Source organism: Poecilia reticulata, chromosome 5 (assembly GCF_904066995.2).
Source record: "Poecilia reticulata chromosome 5, P_reticulata-male-v2, whole genome shotgun sequence".
Classification (NCBI taxonomy): Eukaryota; Metazoa; Chordata; class Actinopteri; order Cyprinodontiformes; family Poeciliidae; genus Poecilia; species Poecilia reticulata.
This window is the reverse complement of record NC_088834.1, coordinates 27,743,173-27,764,396: the sequence shown is the minus strand read 5'-3', so window position 1 is coordinate 27,764,396 and position 21,224 is coordinate 27,743,173. Positions and strand designations below refer to the sequence as shown.

At 38.6% G+C, this 21,224-nt stretch overlaps 2 protein-coding genes and 1 long non-coding RNA gene across 3 annotated transcripts; 1 reads left to right on the top strand and 2 right to left on the bottom strand.

Annotated features, from left to right (window-relative positions):
• Nucleotides 1-2,424: 2,424 nt before the first annotated feature.
• LOC103465547 (uncharacterized) lies at nt 2,425-5,293 on the top strand. Its single transcript, XR_533810.2, has 2 exons — nt 2,425-3,526; nt 3,633-5,293. It is a non-coding gene; the product is annotated as an uncharacterized LOC103465547 (long non-coding RNA).
• Nucleotides 5,294-6,668: 1,375 nt separating this feature from the next.
• Nucleotides 6,669-8,855, bottom strand: LOC103465548 (blue-sensitive opsin). The gene is given in 5 exon segments (NM_001297454.1): nt 6,669-7,010; nt 7,376-7,615; nt 7,713-7,878; nt 7,959-8,127; nt 8,325-8,855. Coding segments are annotated over 5 exon segments (1,065 nt in total). The 5' UTR covers nt 8,710-8,855; the 3' UTR covers nt 6,669-6,905.
• A 1,744-nt stretch (nt 8,856-10,599) lies between these two features.
• On the bottom strand, nt 10,600-13,535 carry opn1sw2 (opsin 1 (cone pigments), short-wave-sensitive 2). Its single transcript, NM_001297456.1, is given in 5 exon segments — nt 10,600-10,905; nt 11,155-11,394; nt 11,478-11,643; nt 11,728-11,896; nt 13,051-13,535. Coding segments are annotated over 5 exon segments (1,056 nt in total). The 5' UTR covers nt 13,430-13,535; the 3' UTR covers nt 10,600-10,803.
• Nucleotides 13,536-21,224: the final 7,689 nt, after the last annotated feature.

Below are 21,224 nucleotides of genomic sequence, written 5' to 3'. Positions count from 1 at the left end.
AACCTTTTGGAATAGTCAGCTTATAAACACCATATTCAACGTACATGAATCCCAGTTATCACATTATAAATTAGCCTTTTAGTTGCTACGTTGTTGCACAAACTACAGCTAGTTATCTGTAGTTTGTGAATATAGCTCTATCTTCAGTATTTACACATTGACCAGAGTTGGTCATGTTGTGAATGTAGATGAGCAATATTTGTCATTCATGAATTTTATTGTCCCAATATACAAGTTGTTCAGTGTGGTAGGTAAAACATTAAGGAAAGCCTCAACGTTGCCAACAAACCTGCTAGTTACAATTATTGAAATGAAAGAGGAAGTTTAAATAATGCAGTCTGCTATTATGACCTACCGTCTGCAGGTGTCTCATTTTATGCAGCAGGTCGCTCATGTCCAGAATACCTCTTATTATACTTAGTAAAATGGACCCGTGGAGGCAGCTGGGCCCTGTGCACACGGACCAGTTGAGAAAATGCGGCGCATGCGTAGTGGACAAAAATTAAATAAAAATGCGACTCAGATGTACTAGCGTTTTGAAATGTGTCCATTCTGGAGCCCTGTGATAAACGATCGTTTCTGGTCTTCCAAAATTGCAAATTTGTGTGAGCAAAGACATGTAGGGCAACAACGAAGATTGTCTGTGTGCACGGTACCCAAGGTTGACAACTGTCCATAGCAAATGGACATTAGTGTGGCACCACAAGGATATGACTTTTAATACTCTGCCCTAAAGCAGGGAAACCAGGAGTTGTCAACGCCACCTTGGGAATTGCACCCAAGGAAACAGATCGCCAGTAAGGCACGTCACCAATGAGAACAAGACTTTATTCCACAAAATAATGCACTTTATTGTGCCATGGTTTTCAAAGACAATTAAAATTTAAGGAGCCACAATGGGAAGGGAACAGTAATGAGCCTTACCAGCAGGGGAGGGCAGTCCAAATGTGGGAAACTGGTTCTTAAAACGAATGAATTAATCACCCCATGCACTTGTGAACAGACAATCGTGAAGAAATCCCAATACTGGTTACTCACAGCACACAGGTCCGTCCACCTGGAGGTTTTCCCCCCTCCCACAGCCTTCAGCTCTCAGCCAGGAGACAAAAGGGTGGGATTAAACAAAGCAAATAAAAACTTAGACACGGGCAAGGGCTAAAATAAGGTTACCCTTAACCTCGGACATAATTAAAAATTTTACTTGGGTAATTTAAAAGAACCCAAGGCTGCCAACCGCAGCCACACAGAATAGAATGATCCAAAGTAAATCTCAAAAGCACAAAAGAAACCAAACTGAAAATTGAAGAAACAAAGCTGAAAACAAAAAAGCAGCAGGGTCTCCAGCGAGCTGCAGCAGCTTTACGTCTGAAGTTAAGTTACAGGTTAGTAGGTGATTTTAGAAATGGTAGAAGGTAGAGGAAGCCATTGTCACCTACTAGAACTGGATAGCTCCACCCCGACCAGAGAGACCCTTCCGGCCCAACAGTAGGAGGATCAGCTTGCCGGTATTTTTTATATATATATATATAAATACTTGAGTAGTAGCATTCCAACATAATGCTTGTGGTCATCAGGGCCCTCGGGGCAGTCGCCCCCAAACTGGAGCAGTAGTTAAAACAGATCCCAGGAACAACCTCAGACATCTCAGTCCAGAAGTGTGCAGTTCTAGGCACAGCCAATATACTGCGCAGAACCCTCAAGCTCCCAGGCCTCTGGTAGAGGACCTGAGCTCAGAGGATGAAAGACCACCCGCGGAGGGAATTTTTTTTTTTATATGGCAATTGTCTTTTTGCGTTATGGAGCTGCATGGGTGCAATAAAACAATACATACCCATTTTGTGTTGCTAAACTGCACTGGGGAGGGTAAAGTGCAGCCATACCCCAGTACCAAGCAGGAGGCTTCAGGCAGTTTCTAAATTTAAACAATTTGAATCAACCACTGAAATTGCAGCACTTATACAGGAGGAGAAACATTACTTACTGGTGTTAAGAGTTCTGGCCCTGCAAGCTTAAGAAGCAACCTTCACACTGAAGCATGACCAAAAGTGAGCGAGTCTCCCTTTATACTCTACACCCATTAGGAGATAATTAGGGGCCAGGTGTCCTCAATCTTGGGACAGGCTTCATCCTGCTACATTAGCAACAATTACCTGTGGGTTATTTTTTTAATCAACTCGTTAGTAAGCTAGTATTAGGTTGCCCACTTGACCTATTTGTTGGTTGAAGATCTGACCTAGGCTTTGCCATTAAGTTATTTAGCAATTTGATTTTAAAAAAACAACAGTTTTTTTAAAAAGGCTTTAATCTGTCTTTAGAGCTTTTAACATTATCTGTTTTGATTCCCAATCTAGAGTCATTTTCTGAATGTCTTCCCCTTCTCTATTTGATGTACCGCCGATTCAGCAATTTATGGATTAAAAACTGCTGCTCCCAAGAAACGTAACGTAATGGGATTGCATTTCTCAAGCATCTCTTTGCTGTTTCAGTCTATTAAATTTAGTACTTTGCATTATTTGGCCACTTAAGTCGTCTATTAGTTTCAGTAATAGGCCTACGTCCTTACTGTATAATATTAGTGGAATGCATTCAAACCTTCTTGTACGTATTTTAGAAGTTTTACGGTGGTTTCAAAATTGATGTGAACTGAAGTACTGTATTATTTAGTGCACAGCACTAAACCAACAACGTCTTGATTTGACCAAATGAAACACAAGTGAGGATATCTAATGCCCCAATAGACCAAATCAGATTATACGGACAGCTCAGGTTGCTCCACAACACTGCTTAGCATAGAGTAATTACTTTTGGCATGCTCACTCCGTAAGAAGGTAATCGCTCCGGAATAACAGGTCACGTCAGGAGCACACTCAGCCTAATCAAAGCTTCTGTAGTGGTTTACTTTAATCCTTTCATGTGTGCTTTGTTTTTTTCTTTCTTTCTTTCTTTCTTATTGGATCTATACCATGTGCTTGCTCACACATTTAATAAGTGCTCCATGTGGCGCAAGGACTTCTTTCACTTCAAGAAGAGGATGGACCTGGAACTGAGGATTTTTTTTTTAATTTTGTAAAGATTTAGATTTTCTTTCTATCGCTTAGATATATAACACTTTTGCATGTCTGTATTTGTGTTAGAATACATGTTAGATATAAAAAACTGTTAGAAGTATTAGCATTTTTACTGTAACGAAAATCTCCATTTAGCATAAGGTTGAAACTTGTAACTTTTTTTTTGATACTGCCCAAACTTTCCATGCGATGCTGGGATATTTCGAGGGTAAGTCTGGAATTCCGCTAGTTCTGAACTATTCATATTTGGCAAAAGTTCACTACTAGCAGAACTCGGATTTGCTCCCGACAAGCGACGGGAATGACTGGCGGTAAAGGTCTTAAGCTGCTGTGTTGAGCAACAGGTGGTTCACATGTGTGGTGTAGTGACCGTTAAGGTGGACAGAAAATTACTCTGGTGCCAAGTGAGCCAAATCGGCCACTGCTGATCTCATGGTTCTGAGTTCACTTAACATCAGGTAATATTCTCTCAAGGTTTTTCTTAATCACTTCATAAAATGTTTTTGTTTTTTTTGCCTTTCATAACCAGATTTTTCTGATCTCCCTTTTTTCTTACTTTTACAGTAAGAAGTTCCAGGGTCAATTCCAGCGCTGTGATGTTTTAGTTGGACTGATTAACTCTTCAGAGTGAAAATAGAACTTTGTGTTTGACTTTCGTGATGCTTTTTTTCCAAATGTATTTCATTTTTTAAGTGCCATTTAAACAAACATGTTACAATGTGAAACAGATCTGAGAAAAGAAAAGTTGTTTTTTTATCTGTAAATGTCTGTTGTTTTCTTTTCTCTTTAGGTAACCACTGACTTCATTTATTCCAAAAGATAATCCTATCCAGCAAACTGCCTTAACTCTATTGCATTAAAGTGTTAGAAAAGCTTACGAGTGAAAACAACAACTAGCCAAAACATTATGACCACTGACAAGTAAGGTGAGTGAAACCGGTAATCTTGTTATAACACAGTGATTTAATTTATATTTTATCTCATTTAAAGCTGACTTTAGCCTGGATATTCAAGAATCTTTTTGAAGTACTCACTCAGCTTTCAGTCTCTTAAAAGGGATCCACAGTGAGTTCTAATAGAATTAGAATATAATTTATTTAAGAAGCATTTATTTCAGACATAAAAATTATATAAAAAAAATTATAGACTATTCAGTTTTTATAAAGTTAAATAAATACTGTCACATGGATGTCGCCATGTTGTTTACGCTGCAATGCATCCTGGGTAGATGACATATGCGAGGCATATAACACAGCACCAGAAACACACAGAGGTTTTATCATCAACTGTGGAGTGTAGATATTTTGATGTGAAAAAAAATGGCTGTTCCAGGCAGATGGTCATAATGTTATGTTGGGACCTGTTTACTTTTTCAGCACTAACATTTTAATTACTTGTTTGATTTGTCACAGTACAGTTTGTGTGACGAGTGTATAGAGATCACTGTCTCGGTGTGTCTACATGTGTTGGGTTTTTTTGTGTTCCAGGTTTTTCACCAAACTACAAGAGACCAAGATGGCCAAAACAACAAGCATTTGTCAAATAAATATGTAATTTATGAAATAAGTGATTGTACGTTCTTGTTCAATGTGTAATATAGTTCTTTTATTTGGGATATTTTCTAAGAGAGTAAATGTGCACTAAAATCCTGATTCAGCACGTACCCTGGTTTGAGGTCAAAAGGGGAGCTATTATGCTAAATGTACTTTTTGCACGTTGTTGTACTTTTACTTGGGCCTTTATTAGTTTTGGAAACAGTCTAAGTACCAACCCCTCCACCCCCAAAACAACCAACTGTTTTCTGGCTATAAGTTAATTTTTTGTCTGGACAACAAAATGTTTCAAAAACCTTCCTACAAGCAACCTGCACTGAGTTTGGTAGATGAAGACTCTTTCTAGAGAACTCCATAACAAAAGCGACAAAAATGTTTTACATATGAAGGAAGCAACGCTCTTAACAATGGCCTGCCAAATCTTGTCATGATATGTGCGTATTTGAACTTTGGGTTACAGATTTGATTATATTTATTGTTCATGTATTTAGATAATCACAGTTGAATCCTTGATATTATGTCATTTCTTATTATTTGCACATTGGACTGTTATGTTGCTAGGTTAGGCTATGTTTTCACAGTAGGTCTTCATTTTTTGTTGTTGCTAAAATCTGTTTCATTTTCCTTTTTTGTGGTCGTTCATATTACTAATTAAATATGACAACAATCGAACTTCTGTGTGAGCGGTTTACGACCCCAAATCAACCCACGAATGCAGAAAAAGAATGACGGCATCACACAGCAGCATAATAATGGATGCTACTGTCTATGTATGGATCAGTTTTAATTTATTCAGCAATGGGAGTAAAAGTAAAAGCTAAGAAGCGGACTGTTGCGACTGCCATGAAAACGTCGGATATGGACAAAACAATTGCATTTAGTTTGCATTCATCTTGCTGTATGAACATAGCCTTAGCTTCAGGTTTTTCCCCTTTGTTTACCTTTATTGTCTCCTTTCCTCCTGTGGTTTTTATCTCTCACCAACCCTCCACCTGCTGTTTCCCATCTCTTAACTTCCCTCTGCCTGCACTCACTCCGCTGTTTTCCCTCCGTGATCAACCCCTCCAGTTCTCATGTCATCATCCTCCACTTTTTCCTCACTGTATATATACAGTATATCTCTCTGGTTTCATTGTTCTCCACTGGCTCCTTATGTTGCTGTTTGCCTCACTTATACTGTAGGTGTCTTTGTTACCATGTCGGTGTCTCTGCTGTGGCAGCCATTTTGTGTTCTGGCTAAAGAGGAGGCCCACCTCAAACCCAGCGTCTTTATAGTAAGTTAGTGCCGGAGTTTTTTATTGGTTGAGACGTGGAAGAAAATCAAAGTGTTCAAAAGAATAAATGGACTTTTAAATGAGCATTTTTGCTTGAGATTTACTGATATTGTTTACATTATTTATGTGAAAGTTTTTCTTTTCCCACTGGGAAGGTGAGATTATTGGCTTGGCCAATTTAAATTTGAGTTGTGAGTTTGTACATATATATCGATGAACTGCTAGCAGAGACTGATGAAGGGCGGCCATTTCGAATGCTGCTGTGATGCCTGGAAAAAAAGGAAACCAGCTTTGTTTGCCGTGTAGCCAAGTCAGTGACGACTTCTCTTTTCCACACTACACCTCTTTAAAATTCATAAATACTTAATTTACATTATTTACATTAAAATAATTTGTGTTGAAATGCTTCATGCGTGTCAAATAAAAATTTTTAGATTTGATGCTTCTTGTGTGAAGACTTTTGAATTAAAAAATGACATGAAACAATAAAACCCATATGGTTGTGAAGCTTAGGTTTACAGTACCAGTAATCATATTATGTGAGTACATACCATTCATCCCACAGGTCCAACACGTCAGGCAGTGCTCTTTCTTTGTGAACAAATAATTTCGAGTGGATATGAGCTTCTCTTTATTAATTCTGTTGCTACATATATACAAGTAAATACTTACAAGTCATGGCATGCAGAACAACTTATCCACACATGCGGCAGATGTGCTACATGCATTTATTTTGTAGTTTATGGGTTTTCAGAGACCTCAGTCATTTTTTTGGGAAGAAAAGCAATACCCATGTTTTCACATCAGAATACAATTCTAGAATGTGTTTTTGCTTTATGTCCATGGTAAAATGCACCGAAAAATATCAGCTTCATCAGATGAATCTTGTTTCTCTTTTTTTTTTTTTTTTTTTAATATATTTTTCTTTGAAAACCCTAAGATGTAACAACAGTAAAAACACATCAAAGTTGGTCATTTCCATGTCATCCAAATCAAGACAGGCCAAGATCTTAAGAGGGTCCAACTTTTGAGACTTCGGTGACCGACTGACTTGCAGATGACTCCTCCTCGTCACCTCCACTCATCCCCAGCATCTTCCTCATGCAAGAGCGGAACTGAAAGCAAAAGCAAAGTTGGACACTTCAGATGCTTTCCTTCGTTCAGCGTGGATCAAATGCGATCTCGTTAGGATAAGTTGATTTTGCCACGCGGCGACATAATTGGGGTTCGGACATTGCTGACATCCAAGAGTCAAACAGACAACTAGCAAAAGAAGTAAAAAAAATGTAACACGAACACCTATCTAAGGTGGAATGCTTAGAAAGCAGTTTGAGCCATTGATTATATTTAAAATCCACCATTAGGGGGCATTGACGGCCTTTATCGGCCATGTTCAAGACAGAAAAGGTCTATAGTTGGTCTCTCCTTCAGCTTTACAGTATAATACCACCGTCAGTCTTTTACCCCCCCATAAGCCTACCTGCTTATTGAGGAGAACATAGATGACAGGATTGTAGACCGTGGAGGCTTTTGAGACACAGGACGGTATGGTAGCAAGTCTTAGGTCAAACGTCTGTCCACGATGATTCACGACCCAAAGCGCAAAGGAGGCGTATGGCACGTAGCACACCAGGAAGCCCAGCACCATGACGACCACCATCCTGGTCACCTCTTTCTCTGCCTTCTGGGTGGAGGCAGACTCTGCCTGGGCCTTTGCTGCCTACAGATTCACAGGTCGAGTCAGAATCCGAGCCAAAAAGCCACACCAAACACAAATCAACGATTCAAATCTGGGTAGCTCACAAAGTCCCACTTACTGATTTCAGTGTGAATAGCAGCTGCGAGTAGCAGAAGACAATGCAAGTGAAAGGGACGGAAAAGCAGAAGCAGAAGAGGAACAGCACAAAGGATTCGGTGTTGTACTTGTTGCCCGTTGTGTACCAGTCTGGTCCGCATGAACACTGCATTCCCTCAGGGATATATCTGGCAAAGCAGACAATACATGTAGCAATACGATTCCATTACTGTGTTAGATTAATCCGTCGCTAAAATGTTGTCCTCACCTACTCCATCCCACTAGTGGAGGAACTGCAGCGCACAAAGCAAAGAACCAGGTAAGTGCACAGAAGAACAAAGCATGCTCTGACTTGAAGGCAAAGTTCCCGAGTGGCTTGCAGATAACCAGCCATCTTTCAAATGCAATCACCGCAAGAGACCAAAGGCTCACCATGCCTGAGAAAAAACAAGACAGAATTCAGATGAACCACATGTTGGCATACTGTATATAAGACTTGTCAGACAGACAGGGTTACAGTTAGTTACTAAATTCTCCACAATATCTTACATCTCTCTTAAATTCTAACTCAGCTGGTAAAGCATGAAGCCAGCTTTCACAGACTGGGATTGCTCTAATATTTTCCTGTTCTTACCACCAAGAGACGCCGTAAATCCTTCGATCTTGCATCCGAGAGGACCAAGAGCCATGTATCGGAAGGCAAAACAGTAGAAGCAGGTAAAAGAGCCCACGGACGAGACGATGAGGTTCGCCACAGCCATGTTGACCAGGATGTAGTTCAGATGGGAGCGGAGCTTCTTGTATTGAATAGTACATGCGATTGTGAGGACATTGATGGCCGTGCCAGCCACAAACAAGAAGAACATTAACGCTGACATTGAATAAAAAAGCCCCAGGCTCCCTAAATGGTCCTGGGGGACTAAGTACGGGCTGAGGGCTGTGATGTTGTCGGTTTCCAGGGGGATGGGGATCCAGAAGTCATCTGGAGTTTCCTCTTGACGACTTGTCCTCATCTTCATTGGGCTGGTTTTTGAATAAAACTTTCAACTAGACTGGATGATTAAATACGAGCTGGATGCGGTATAATTTTAAATCTACACTTAGACAGTGGTGTGATACTTCATGTTTTTCCTGTCGCCTAAGTGAGGTGGGCTTCTCTCTGTCTGATGCCGACTTACTGAAAAGTGGCTTTTATAGGAACTTTAAACGTTGCTCTGGCTCAACTTAATTGGCTCAAGGATGGGATTTAAAGCTTTACATGTATTCCCGTGACAACTTACACCACCTTTTAGCTAATGCCGAGATTAGAGTCTTAGTGTCGGAGTTCAGAATTGGCCAGTATCTTCTCACTGCTTGTCTGTGTCTGGACCCCGGGAATTGGCTAATCCGTTTGCCGGAGGCTAAAAGATTAGCTAGTCCTCCAGCACGCATAATACTTGTAGCCTATTGTTGTTTGGTCTCGCTAATGTCAAATTTATTTCTGGTTTGGATTGTTCAAGAATCTGATTGTGTTTTTTAAAGCAATATACCTTGAAAGAAAATTTGCTTTAGTGTTCTGTTTAATTAAAATGTGAAACTGTAAAAATTGGAGAACATGACCTAATATGCTCATAGCATAAGTTCAGTTTAAGCAAAAAAAAAATGTTTTCCTGTTAATTTAGTCAAAAAACTTGTTGGCACTTTTAATGCAAAGTTGCTCTAAAAGTTGCATTGAAAGTCCATTAAAAGTGTCAGTTTTGCATGGTTTTGTAAATTATGATAATTTAATGCAAAGTTGGCATTTTTAATGGACTTTCAATGCAACTTTTAGAGCAACTTTGCATTAAAAGTGCCAATATTTACCGAATGACACTTCATGACAACAATCATAAACATTCGTAAAGACTTCTTGATGTTCATGACAGATGTTATGTCATGTTTATGACAGTGTCATGTCAGTCTTATGCACACCCCTTCAAATAAAGTGTTACCCAAAGGTTATTTATTTGTTTTTGTTTTGTTTAAAAATTTACATGCCTACAATTTCAATTTGTGCTAAACTTCAGTGGTCTGAACCCACATTTTCCTCTCTGTTTTTACCAGGATCACAGGATTCATTTATCGCCTCTCGATGTTTGATGTCGAGGTTGGGAGGGAGAATCTTTACTTATCTTGGGGTTGAAGTATTATTCTTTGCTTCTGCAACTTGAAATTGATGCTATGATTTTTTTTCTCTCCAGAACTGGAAAATATTCAACTGCATCCTTCTTTACTTTTGTTAGTGAATTAGCAGCGGTTACCCTCCTAGTGCTCTACTCCCACGCTTAAAAGTTGAAGTAGTCTTTGCTTCGGTTAGCAAAAAAACTATTTCCTTATTTGACTTTAACCACCTATCATGAATAGAATATAAAATGCATAAATCGTATTAGATTTTTATATTTTTATTTTTAAATCTTAATTTTGTGCTGGTACACGATCAGGTAATAAGTTGAGATGTGCATCACATCACCACCATAAACTCTCCTAACTCCCTCATGATTGTAAGAAAATATGATTAACTGACTCCAATAAATAATATCTAACAACAGCAGATGACTGAAATTATTTTTGACCTGATCAAGGATCACAATCTGCTATATTTCATAACTGTCGATTAGGCCAAACACATCAGAGCCAAAACAAATGGAGCCATTGTTGAACTTCCAGGGTTTCTGAAGACCTCCAGAAATATCGCACCATACAATAAAATGACATGCGAGATTTGAGCATATTTATTTCTACTCATGCGCACAACTCATGAAAACACTTCACTACAAAGAAAGATAAACTGAAAATCAATGGTGAGAAACTCTTTGTGGATGTAGGAAGGAACAAAATGACAACGACTGAATAAAAATGAACTTGGAGGCAGTTTAAACTGTAGCATGCCCCTAATAAAAAAAATGTTAATTTTTTTAAAAAAAGCAAAAACTGGAAATTCTTCAAAATACAATAAAAAAATTTGTTCAATTGTTTTTCTTTTTCATTAACATATTTAGCAGAATGTTGCTAAGTTGTTCTAATTATTTTTGTTATTGTCAGATTGTAAAATGTTTGGACATAGCATTTGCAATTAATAGAGGATTACGGTCAGACTAAGCCGGACCAACTTTGGAGATTTCAGTCACTGACTGAGTTGTAGAGACATCCTCCTCTCCATCCCCCATCCCCAGCATGTTTAGCATGCATGTTCGAAACTGAGAGTGAGAAAAAACAAAAGAATTATTGAGCTGTTGGAAAGCATCAGACTTAGTTGTTATTTTCTGGAAATTGTCAAGAACAGCCAAGTGGCATGTAAAGATAATCTAAAATGTCTGGAATGAAGACAAACTGATGCTTCTCTAAGTCCTCCTTTTACCCTGGCTATCCTTTCCAAAATTACATAGCTACTGGTCATGATGCCTGGCTTCTTTTATTAGAAAACACTTTTATCGTTAAAGTCGCACCTGCTTATTGAGGACTACGTAGATGACGGGATTATAGACGGTGGAGGCCTTCGACAGGCAGGATGGCAGGGTTGCTAATCTCAGGTCGAACTTTTGCCCACGGTTGTTGACGACCCAAAGAGCGAAGGAAGCGTAGGGCATCCAGCACACCAAGAAGCCCAGCACCATGACGACCACCATCCTGGTCACCTCCTTCTCAGCCTTCTGGGTGGAGGCTGACTCAGCTTGGGCCTTTGCTGCCTGTTGAAAAGGCCGTGCATTTCACTCTGATCGCCGCACTCACTGAATAAGATCATGAAACAGCAATTTTACTGCTTTCCCACCATTTTAAGAGTTATGAGTAGCTGAGAATAACAAAAAATGATGGTGGTGAATGGAGCGGCAAAGCAGAAGCAGAAGAGAAACATGACGTAGGACTCGTTGTTGTATTTGTTGTTGGTTGTGTACCAGTCTGGACCGCAGGAGCACTGGAGGCCTTCTGGGATGTACCTGGGGGAAATAACAAGAGTTTGGTTTGCTGGTTTAACAGCATTGCTTCAGCAGGTTGACTTATTTTCTGCGTGCCTTGCTTACCTGCTCCATCCCAGCAAGGGTGGAACTGAGGCTGTCAACGCGAAAATCCAGGTGATTGCGCAGCAAGCCATCGCATGTTCAGGCTTGAAAGCAACATTGCCAAGAGGTTTGCAGATGACCAGCCATCTTTCAAAAGCTACCACTGCCAAAGACCAAAGGCTTACCATACCTGGAAGAACCAAGAAGAAGTCTCAACCACTTTGAACAGTGGTCCCCAAACTACGGCCCGTGGGCCGGTTCCGGCCCGCCTCCACATTTGGTCCGGCCCCCTGAACAATACCAGAGAGCATTCAGATTTTTTTTCTTATACTGTATTTTCCGGACTATAAGCCGCTTATATGTGGATTTTTCTTCAACCACCAGGGGGCTCTTTAGCAGGAAGTGAATCATTGGAAGTCAAAATTGGAAATAAAAGAAGAAAGCGCCCATTAAAACAGAATTAGGTTTTAATAGGGAATTGAAATTTGAGAATGTTGTTGATCAGTTAAATAGCATTGAGGGGAAAAAGAAGATTTTTCGCTGTTTTGTTTTTTATAATACTGGGATCGTTATGAGAATTTGAGGTATAGATATTAGGATACAATACATGGCAGTAGTGCAACAATAATGGATGCAAGCTGCCGTTTAAATCTAAAGAAGAAGAAGAAGGCGCCCATTTTCATTTAGCACATGCTAGTAGCAGACATGAAGGATCAGCACTTTTACTGTTACAGTTACCGTTCGGAAACTACCGTAATCAGTTCAGTTAAATCTAATCTTGGCAACTTTTTCTTTTTCAACCGTAATAAATGTGAAATTCAATTGGCCTGTTATGACTAAAATTTTGGGTGTCCACCCCCCCTCTGCTGCTGCTGCATCGTTGAGGAAAACCTGGAGCGGCAGAGATATCTGCGGCTTATATGTGTATGTTTACTGGTTTTTAAAAAAAATAAAAAAAACTTTGGGGTTATTGCTTATAGTCTGGTGCGGCTCATAGTTCAGAAAATACTGACAACATTCCTTCCTGGATTTTTCTGTGAAGATCCCAGAAAGGGTTATTAGGTTATTATTTATTTCATTAATAGTGTTATTATTTATTTCCCGACTTTTGTTCTGTGAAGAACCCAGAGAATGTTATTTGATTGTGCTTTCTGGAAAACAATACATTTTTACATTTAGGCATTCCTACAATCGTCACACTTTTTCTGTTACAAACTGACTCCGGCCCCCCACCAAAGAAGGGAAAAGTTATGTGGCCCTCACAGGAAAAAGTTTGGAGACCCCTAACTTTGAACATCAATATACTGCGATGTAGCATGAAGAAGACCGACGATTAGCTCTTACCCCCTAGTGTTGCGACAAACCCTTCGATCTTGCATGCTAGCGGCCCAAAGAAGAAATATCTGAATGTGAAGGAGAAGCAGGTGGTGAAGGAGCCGACCACAGACACCAGAAGGTTCGCCAAGGCCAAGTTCACCAGGATGTAGTTGAGGTGGGAGCGAAGCTTCTTGTACCGCATGGTGCACACGATGGTGAGGGTGTTGATGGAAGTGCCGACGACAAAAAGAAAGAACGTGAATCCGGCCATGGCGTAGAACGTTCCCGAATTCCCCAAGTGTTCCTGAGGCACCAAGAAAGGGCTGAGGGATGAGATGTTGTCTGTGTCCAACGGGATTGGGATCCAGAAGTCTTCTGGAAACTCTACGACTCGGTTGGACCTCATTTCGCTTCCTTTCTGAACCGTGAAACTTGGGATGAAGAACTTAAATTTTAAACAGAGTAACGATGGAGAGAGAAGTCATGAATGCCACCAAGTCCAAATCTCAAACATGCCTCTTTCTTCCCCTCCAGATATTTATAAAGTCTCGCCCACCTCAGACAATGCTGTACCTCATAACAAATTAATTTGATAATTGACTAATTGATTGAGTTTTTTCATTAACCAATCTAAGTCATTTACAAAGGCGATCTCCGAATAAATCTGCTATTTTAGTGTTGCTCGTTGTCAAACTGTTTATATATACGTTTTCTTCAGGATGTGATCTAAAATGTTGGGTAGATCTTTGCCAAATTTCCCAATTCTGCCAACCAGAATGGCGAACGCATGAGATTACACCAACATGCATGCGCCTACAGACAGCTGTTACAGGTGTGCAAGTGCTTTATATTGAGAAGTTTGTTCATAATGTAAAAACCTGGTTAAAACAGGTTAATCCCACTTTCTGGGGGAAAAGCTCAGCGGGCCGTTGCCTGTTAATCTGTTTGCCTGTAACATCATGTCTCATAATCCCATGTAAAGAACAGGATAATCCATCCCGCTACTTTAGCTGTTTGTGTTAACTCTTTGGCAATTAGCCTTCGTCACAGAGCTTAAAGGATTCTTCCTGTTGGAGTAATCGTGGAAGTCTCTGTCCAACAACGCCACACAGAAGAGACGGTGAGTTTTAGTGTTTCAGACGAGGAATGCATAAAAACAGACAAACGCTGCACCTCTTTCACAAATTGCAGTGGTACTTGCATTAGATTCTGTATAAAAAAACAGTTCTACAGAATTCTTTTTCAGCACAAAATATTGCCAACCATAATTTTTTTAAAATCCTCCTGTGTCCATTTTCAAAAATAAGAACTCATATCATGTCTGACTTGGTTATTATGAATGTATTAGATAAAAAAAAAAATTTGGACAAATGAATGTCAGCAAGACACCCGTCCAGGTTTTCTACTCTCTGACTTCCTCTCCAGTCACCTTCATCTTTCAGGAGCAGACCTTCCAGGGTGAAGACAGAGCGGGATTAGGATTATCCCCAACAACCAGCACAAAGACTTGGTCCCTTTTCTATTTATATTTGACCTATATAAATGCTCTGTAATGCATTCAATGATCAAAGCTCACAATCAAACGACAAACATTTGATTGTGTTCGAGAACTAAAAACATCCTTATTAAAACAACCTCAGAAATAACCAGGCCTTGGGAAAACCAAGAGCACTTTCCCTGTACCTGGAATGTCATAAATTGAAAGTATATGAGGTAAAATGAACAAATAAATAAATAGGAAGTCGTATTTTGTGGCGTGCTTGAATTGCATCCAACCTCAGAGTATTGTCATAAAGTTTTAGCATTCTAGTTGTCCATTGATGGTTTATAGAAAGAATTAAAGCCTATTAGTCCAAATACTTATGTGATATTTTAAATACAAAACTACAAGTATGTATATACTTTGCTATGGTGGACCTGGGTTTTTCCATAAACAGCAACAGAAAGACACTCTGTTAAATGTAGTGAGGATCCAGAGGTCACACCAGCTTGCTGCTGGATTATGACTCTGAGTTCTTGGCACACTTCGGTTTTAAATTAGAAGAGTTGTAGGAAACAAAAAAAAATTGTAATAATAAGAAACATACGAAAAAAACCACGGAATTTTTAAAAGACTGAATTTGTGCACTGAACAAACTTCAACCAAAAGAGTTATTAGAATTTATTACAACTCCTTTTATTAGATTTTTAATCAAATCAGAATAGTAGCTTGAGCAAAACATATAAAATTATCTTTATTTGTGAATTGAAAACAAACCAAATTTGGCAAATCAAATTTGAAAATCAAATCAGAAATATAATGTGAGCAATACTAATAAAATTAGCTGTAACAAAATAGTTTTTTTTTTTTTTAGATGGTTCAAAGAAACATTGTTTTCAGTGTGGGCAGCTAAATGGTTTAGTACAATCAGAAAAATGTAATGCTAATAAAAACCAGTTTCAGTGTTCTGCAAGTAAAATGTTTCTCTGCAGGTACTTGATACATGACTTCCACTGCAGATTTTGAATTAAACTAAACTGAATGGATTGTGTGTAATTGAAAAGTTAATATTTTTAACTACACACAGGCCTGCTCAGAACCAGACTTGTTTTGTACTTGTTTTGTGTTCTAACAGCCCTAAGAACACCTATAATGTACTCACCCTGTGAGATCCCAGGCCTGCATTTGATAGTCAATCACAATATCCTATATAAGTCCAAACATTGCATATTGATTAAACCATCAACTCTACCAACATAATTCTAATGCTAAGTCCTAAATAAAAATGTATGTCAAATACACAAAATAGATGTACAAAAACGTGCTATTATGACTAAAAGTTATAGAACGAATTTGAACCATTGAATACTATTAAAACATTAATCTGTCTTGAGTATGGAGCTTGGTGTAAAGCTGATGCAAGGAAATTTGAAAAGAAAATCCAAAGTCAGTGATATTTATTGAAATTGACTTACAGTTACAAATATTGCCTGAGGTGTAGAATGAAGACTCATTTCATTTCAACCTGTTAGTGGTGTGAAGATATATCCAGCTTAGAAGATGAGAAAAGCACCATCCATCCATCCATCCATCCATCCATCCATCCATCCATCCATCCATCCATCCATCCATCCATCCATCCATCCATCCATCCATCCATCCATCCATCCATCCATTTTTTAACCCTAATCCCATTGGGGTCAGCAGGGGTGCTGGTGTCAATCTCCAGCTGTCAGCGGGCGAGAGGCGCGGTCACCCTGGACGGGTCGCCAGTCCATCACAGGGAGAAAAGCACTATGTTGGGTTAATTAGAAAAGAATAAGAATATTTTTGAAATCTGAAGCTGGAATACCTAAAAAGAAATGTTAGATTTGAACAATTCTGAAATAAATTAGATGGATTAAAATGTATTTAAGTGTCTTGGAGTGACTGGACTGTGTGTGCAGTTACAGCCTTTGACTTTCACTTCTAAGCTCTAGAGTCTTTTCTCTCTGTGAAAAGTTCTGATATCATGTTTGACTGAATAGGAGCTCCTGAATTAATTTGAATTGGAATTACTTGTTTTTGCCTCGATGTGTGGAGTTTACCTGATTTCTCTCCATGTGTGGGTTTCAGTGGAAAAAGTTATAAATTTGGTCAATTTGTGTTGATCGCACTCTGGACTGGTCAGCAGATTCCAGATGTCCAGTTTGCCTATTTGTATCCCATATTGATGCATTTGAATTTTATACTTTCCTGCCTCCATTTTTCACCTGTGGGTGAATTAGTTAATTATTTAATAAATAATTAGTTAATTATTTAATAATTAACTAATTATTAAATAAATAATTAGTTAATTGTTTATTTATTTTTGCACTTATGTATTTTTAATGAATTTTGGTGACAATGGGTTGCCATGCAGAAGTTTTGTTGCAATCCAGCAGTTTTTGCCTGTCAGTGTATTTTATCTTTGCCAGTTATAATTATTTCACATAGTCATCAGCATACAGGATACATCCATCGAGGATTTGGAAGAATATCGTTTTTTCGCCCTCCCTCCAACTGAAATATTTTACACCTAGTTTTTAATTTCCTGCAGTAGTTTAGTTGCAACTATTGACCTTTGCTTACACTCCCACTGCACAGAGTGATTAAATTAGCTCCTTATGGAGGAAAGACTTGGAAGTCAGCTAAGCCAATCCCCAATGCTATTAGGATTGCTAATCACATTTCAGCCGACTCTCAGTTAACCTCCTTTCTGTTAGCATTAGGGTGGATGATCTCCACCTGTGTTGTTTTATCTGGCTCAAGAACGGATAACGCCATGTGCTGTGTGGATTCCCACACGGAACATGATTGTTGCATTTTTGCTAATTATAATCCAAACGTTGTCGGCAGAAGGTTGTACAAAAGGGTTGCTTTAGCGGAGACAGACGCCTTCCAACAATAAGCTGATTTTAAGAAGTGATTATTATCCTGTTTAAGTCTGTTGTGACAAATTAAACTGCATGATTGTGAATTCTGGCTTGGAAAGTTATGAGTTTCTTACCAACCCCAGGTTCAAAATCCAACATGGGTGCAGCGCATGTAAAAACGTAGTGAAAAGTGAAAAGTTAACATTTGATTTGCATATCCGGTGGTTTGTATTTTATTACATTTTATTGCTAGAGTGCTTGAATGCTGAAAATTTTAGTCAATCAATAGATCAAGTTTATTTGTATAGTACATTTCAGCAACAAGGCAGTGCAAACGGCTTTGCATCATGAAAACATAGAAACATGATAGACGCATCCTACAGTCACCAATGGTGAAACCAGTAACAGAGATCACACTTTTTCCAAGTGTCACCATCAAAATCATCAATACACATCAACTATGTGGGTCAACGTTCCAGTTATTATGGGTCAAAAGCAACACAAGGCTAAAAGAGAGGTTTTAGCCTTGATTTAAAGGAACTCAGTGTTTCAGCTGTTTTGCATTTTTCTGGAAGTTTGTTCCAGATTTAATTGTCCCTGTTGCTAGTGGTTGTTAGCCTGGTTACCGAGCAGACCGATTAGCAGATCCCACAGGTTTTCCGACTTGTAACACGGTTAAGTTGGACATGACGTCATTCCGAGATCCGACTTCCGAGGCAAATAGAATGTGGGATAAGCACTGGGCGGAGCCTGATGAACTTGCAGGAACTAAAATGGTGCTAACCTCTGAGCTAGCGCCTGCACCTGAAGCCAACTTTTTCTTTTCTTTTCTTTTTTTTCTTTACCAGTCACGTCCTTCAGTTTCTCCTTTTGGAGTTAAATTAATCCTGCTGTAAAATACTTGTACACAACAAATGTGCAGCAGTAGGGCTCAATTTATTAAATGTCCTTGAAACAAAGTATAAAATGCAGATAAATACTGCAATGTATGTTGCCAAAATGCATTTCTTGAAGGATGATGTGAACTTTCCATAAAAAGAACAAAAGAACCCACTCTGCGAAGTGTCAGAGTGGGTTCATTCTTCTTGGCGAAGAATGACTCTTCGTCAAGCAGAAACAACACAGGTGGGACAATGTAGAGATGGGAGCCTTGTTGTTCAGGGCTGCCAAAGTAACAAGATCGTTGGCATCTCATTAGGGGGTTAATTTTAGGAAAAGCAATCTAAGGTGCTTCTACCAGCAGCAGCAGCACAACAACTTGAAGCTCCACTGCAGTGGCCCATCTGCTGCTCATGCGTCATGTGAAAGCAGGCATTCGTTCTGCTGATCAGTTTGTGCTGAGAGGTAAATTGGATACGAATGCAACAACTGTTTCTGCTCCAAACAGTTAGCTTGATACGGTGGAAATATCCAAGTTCAAAATGTCTGAATCTGAATCCCTTAATGTGTAAGAAGGTTGAACGTGGTGCGGAAAAACTGAGACGCCTGACAGAGTATTAGTGTTAAGATTTTCATCTGCTATTCTTGTACCCATAAATAAAGTCGCCGATTGTTGAACAGAATCCACCTGTGTGTCATTTATTTTCTCTGGTTGCTCTGTGAGGGCCTCAGAGGATTGTTGGAGAACATTGGCAAACAACGAGAGTCATAAAAACCAAGGAACACTCAAAAAGCTGGTCAGAGTTAACGATGTGGGTAAAAACTGGGCAATTCTGGGAGAAAACCTACTGGTAGAGGTTCAGAGAACATCTCTTAACAGACTGCCGTAAAAACAATTCAGTGATTTAAGATCAAGATGTAAAACTAATAACACCATCCTAATTCTACTCCCTGTCACCTTCACTTGTTAGAGAAACATAGTTTTCATGTCGTCTTTCAAAAGGAATTTAAAATTCATACGCATAAGATTAAAATGTCTGGCAAAGATCTGCTTTCACATCTTCATCAAACACTTCATTTTAAGGTAACTGATTTCAAGCTCAAATAAATTACTAACACGGTTGAAGAAAGTAAAACTTCATGTTTTACTTTCAGTGCTCTGATATTTCTCGCAAACATTTTAGAGAGCTGTTGTAAATTAACTGCAATAAGTACAATAACAGATCTAAACAAGCATGGCCGTGGGAAATATATAGAAAATAATAAGTGACAATAGTTTAAATGAGAACAAAATTGTCTTGGCGCAAATATGAATGTGCAAATTATGCAAAGCTATTTTCTTTGTGCTCTAGTTTAATAAAAAAAACAACAACAATATTTTTAAGAGTATTTTTTGAATATCTTCACTATTTTTATCTTTCTCATGCCAGGCAGACTCAAAAGGTTCTGAGAAGTTTCTCATCCGTTTAACCAATCATTATTCCGATGACGTAAACCTTTAGTCTGCAGTCTGTTATTATCTGACCTAATCCTTCTCCTGTAACGTGCGTAAGAAGCACGTTGGCCGCTTTTACATGATCTGTTTCGTTTTTCTCCACTACATTCTTGCTGATGGCAACAAAACAAATGAAAAATTAGACAGTTTCAACAATTTGACGGTAGACATGCTCAGTGAATATAAGCAATTCATCCTCCAGAGGAAAACTGATGTGGCATGCAGGCTGCAATATGTGATCTGTTGCAGAAAAGGGTCTAAGCTATTTGTTCTACTGAACAAAAGAAACTCAGCTTGTTTGATGATTGTCCAAGGAATGACGGAAAATGTACTTCTTTGACCTGGAAAACATCTGTATTTATTCACTTTGCTTTGGGCTGATGGCCATATGTACTGTTAATCAGCTTCCTGCTCTTGAGGTCAGAGTGGAGCACCTTTAAAAGAGAGTTTAACAAAACAAAAAAAATAGAGTGAAAAATGACCAAATTCCAACAGGATGTTTAGCTATCTGATTTAAAAAAATCAAAACGTCTGTTGTTTTGCCTGAATTTGTTCTTGTCACTGTGCTGATCACTCTTCACTGAGATGTGTTGACTTGCGAAAATCTGCCATCTAGTGGCACAGAAATGCATTGCAACTAAGAACAGTACCTTTTTAAGATGATCTCTTAACATGCTGTCACTTTTAATGTGTTCCTTTTCTTTTCTATACTTAAAAAAATGCAGGTCATAAATATATGACTAAAAATTATGTCTGGAAACATTTATACTACTCCAAATGCTTATACAGTAGCCACATGTTGTTTCCACTTCTTCCTCCTGCACTCCTGCAATAATAAGTAAGTATAGAAAATAGGAGGAATGGGAAGATCGTTACTTTGTTACTTACCAGAAAAATCCACAGACTTTTGTGACACATGACCCATCTGTTGTTTTGAAAGAACTGCAACCAATGTCTTAATTGGGTACAGTCGCAATATTTTTACCTCGGCCGTGATATCACTTTGGATCAGGAAGTTTCTTAGTAGGAATAATTTAGTTGACCAGTTTGAAAACCTAAACAGTATGCTGCCACAGAAAATGACCATGTAACCAAAATGTCAAAGTCCACCTGCATAAATAAGTAATTGAACAAGTAAATTAGTTATTTCTTAGGTAAACAATAAATACATCAATACAGTCCTAGCTGGTTCTTTACAAATTAGTTGCCAGGTTTCACCATTATATTGCATTGTATTGTATTAAAACTGGGATGTAAGCATTTAAGCAAGCAGGCAAATATTTTTATTTGATAAGAATACTAGTAATTAAATAAATAACTGAATAAATAGCTGATTATAGCAAAAATACAATCACAGATACTTTTCACATCAATTGCTAGGTTTCACCCTTATATAACATAACTAAATAAACAAAGCTATGTAGTAAGCAAGAAAGTAAAATCACAAATAAAA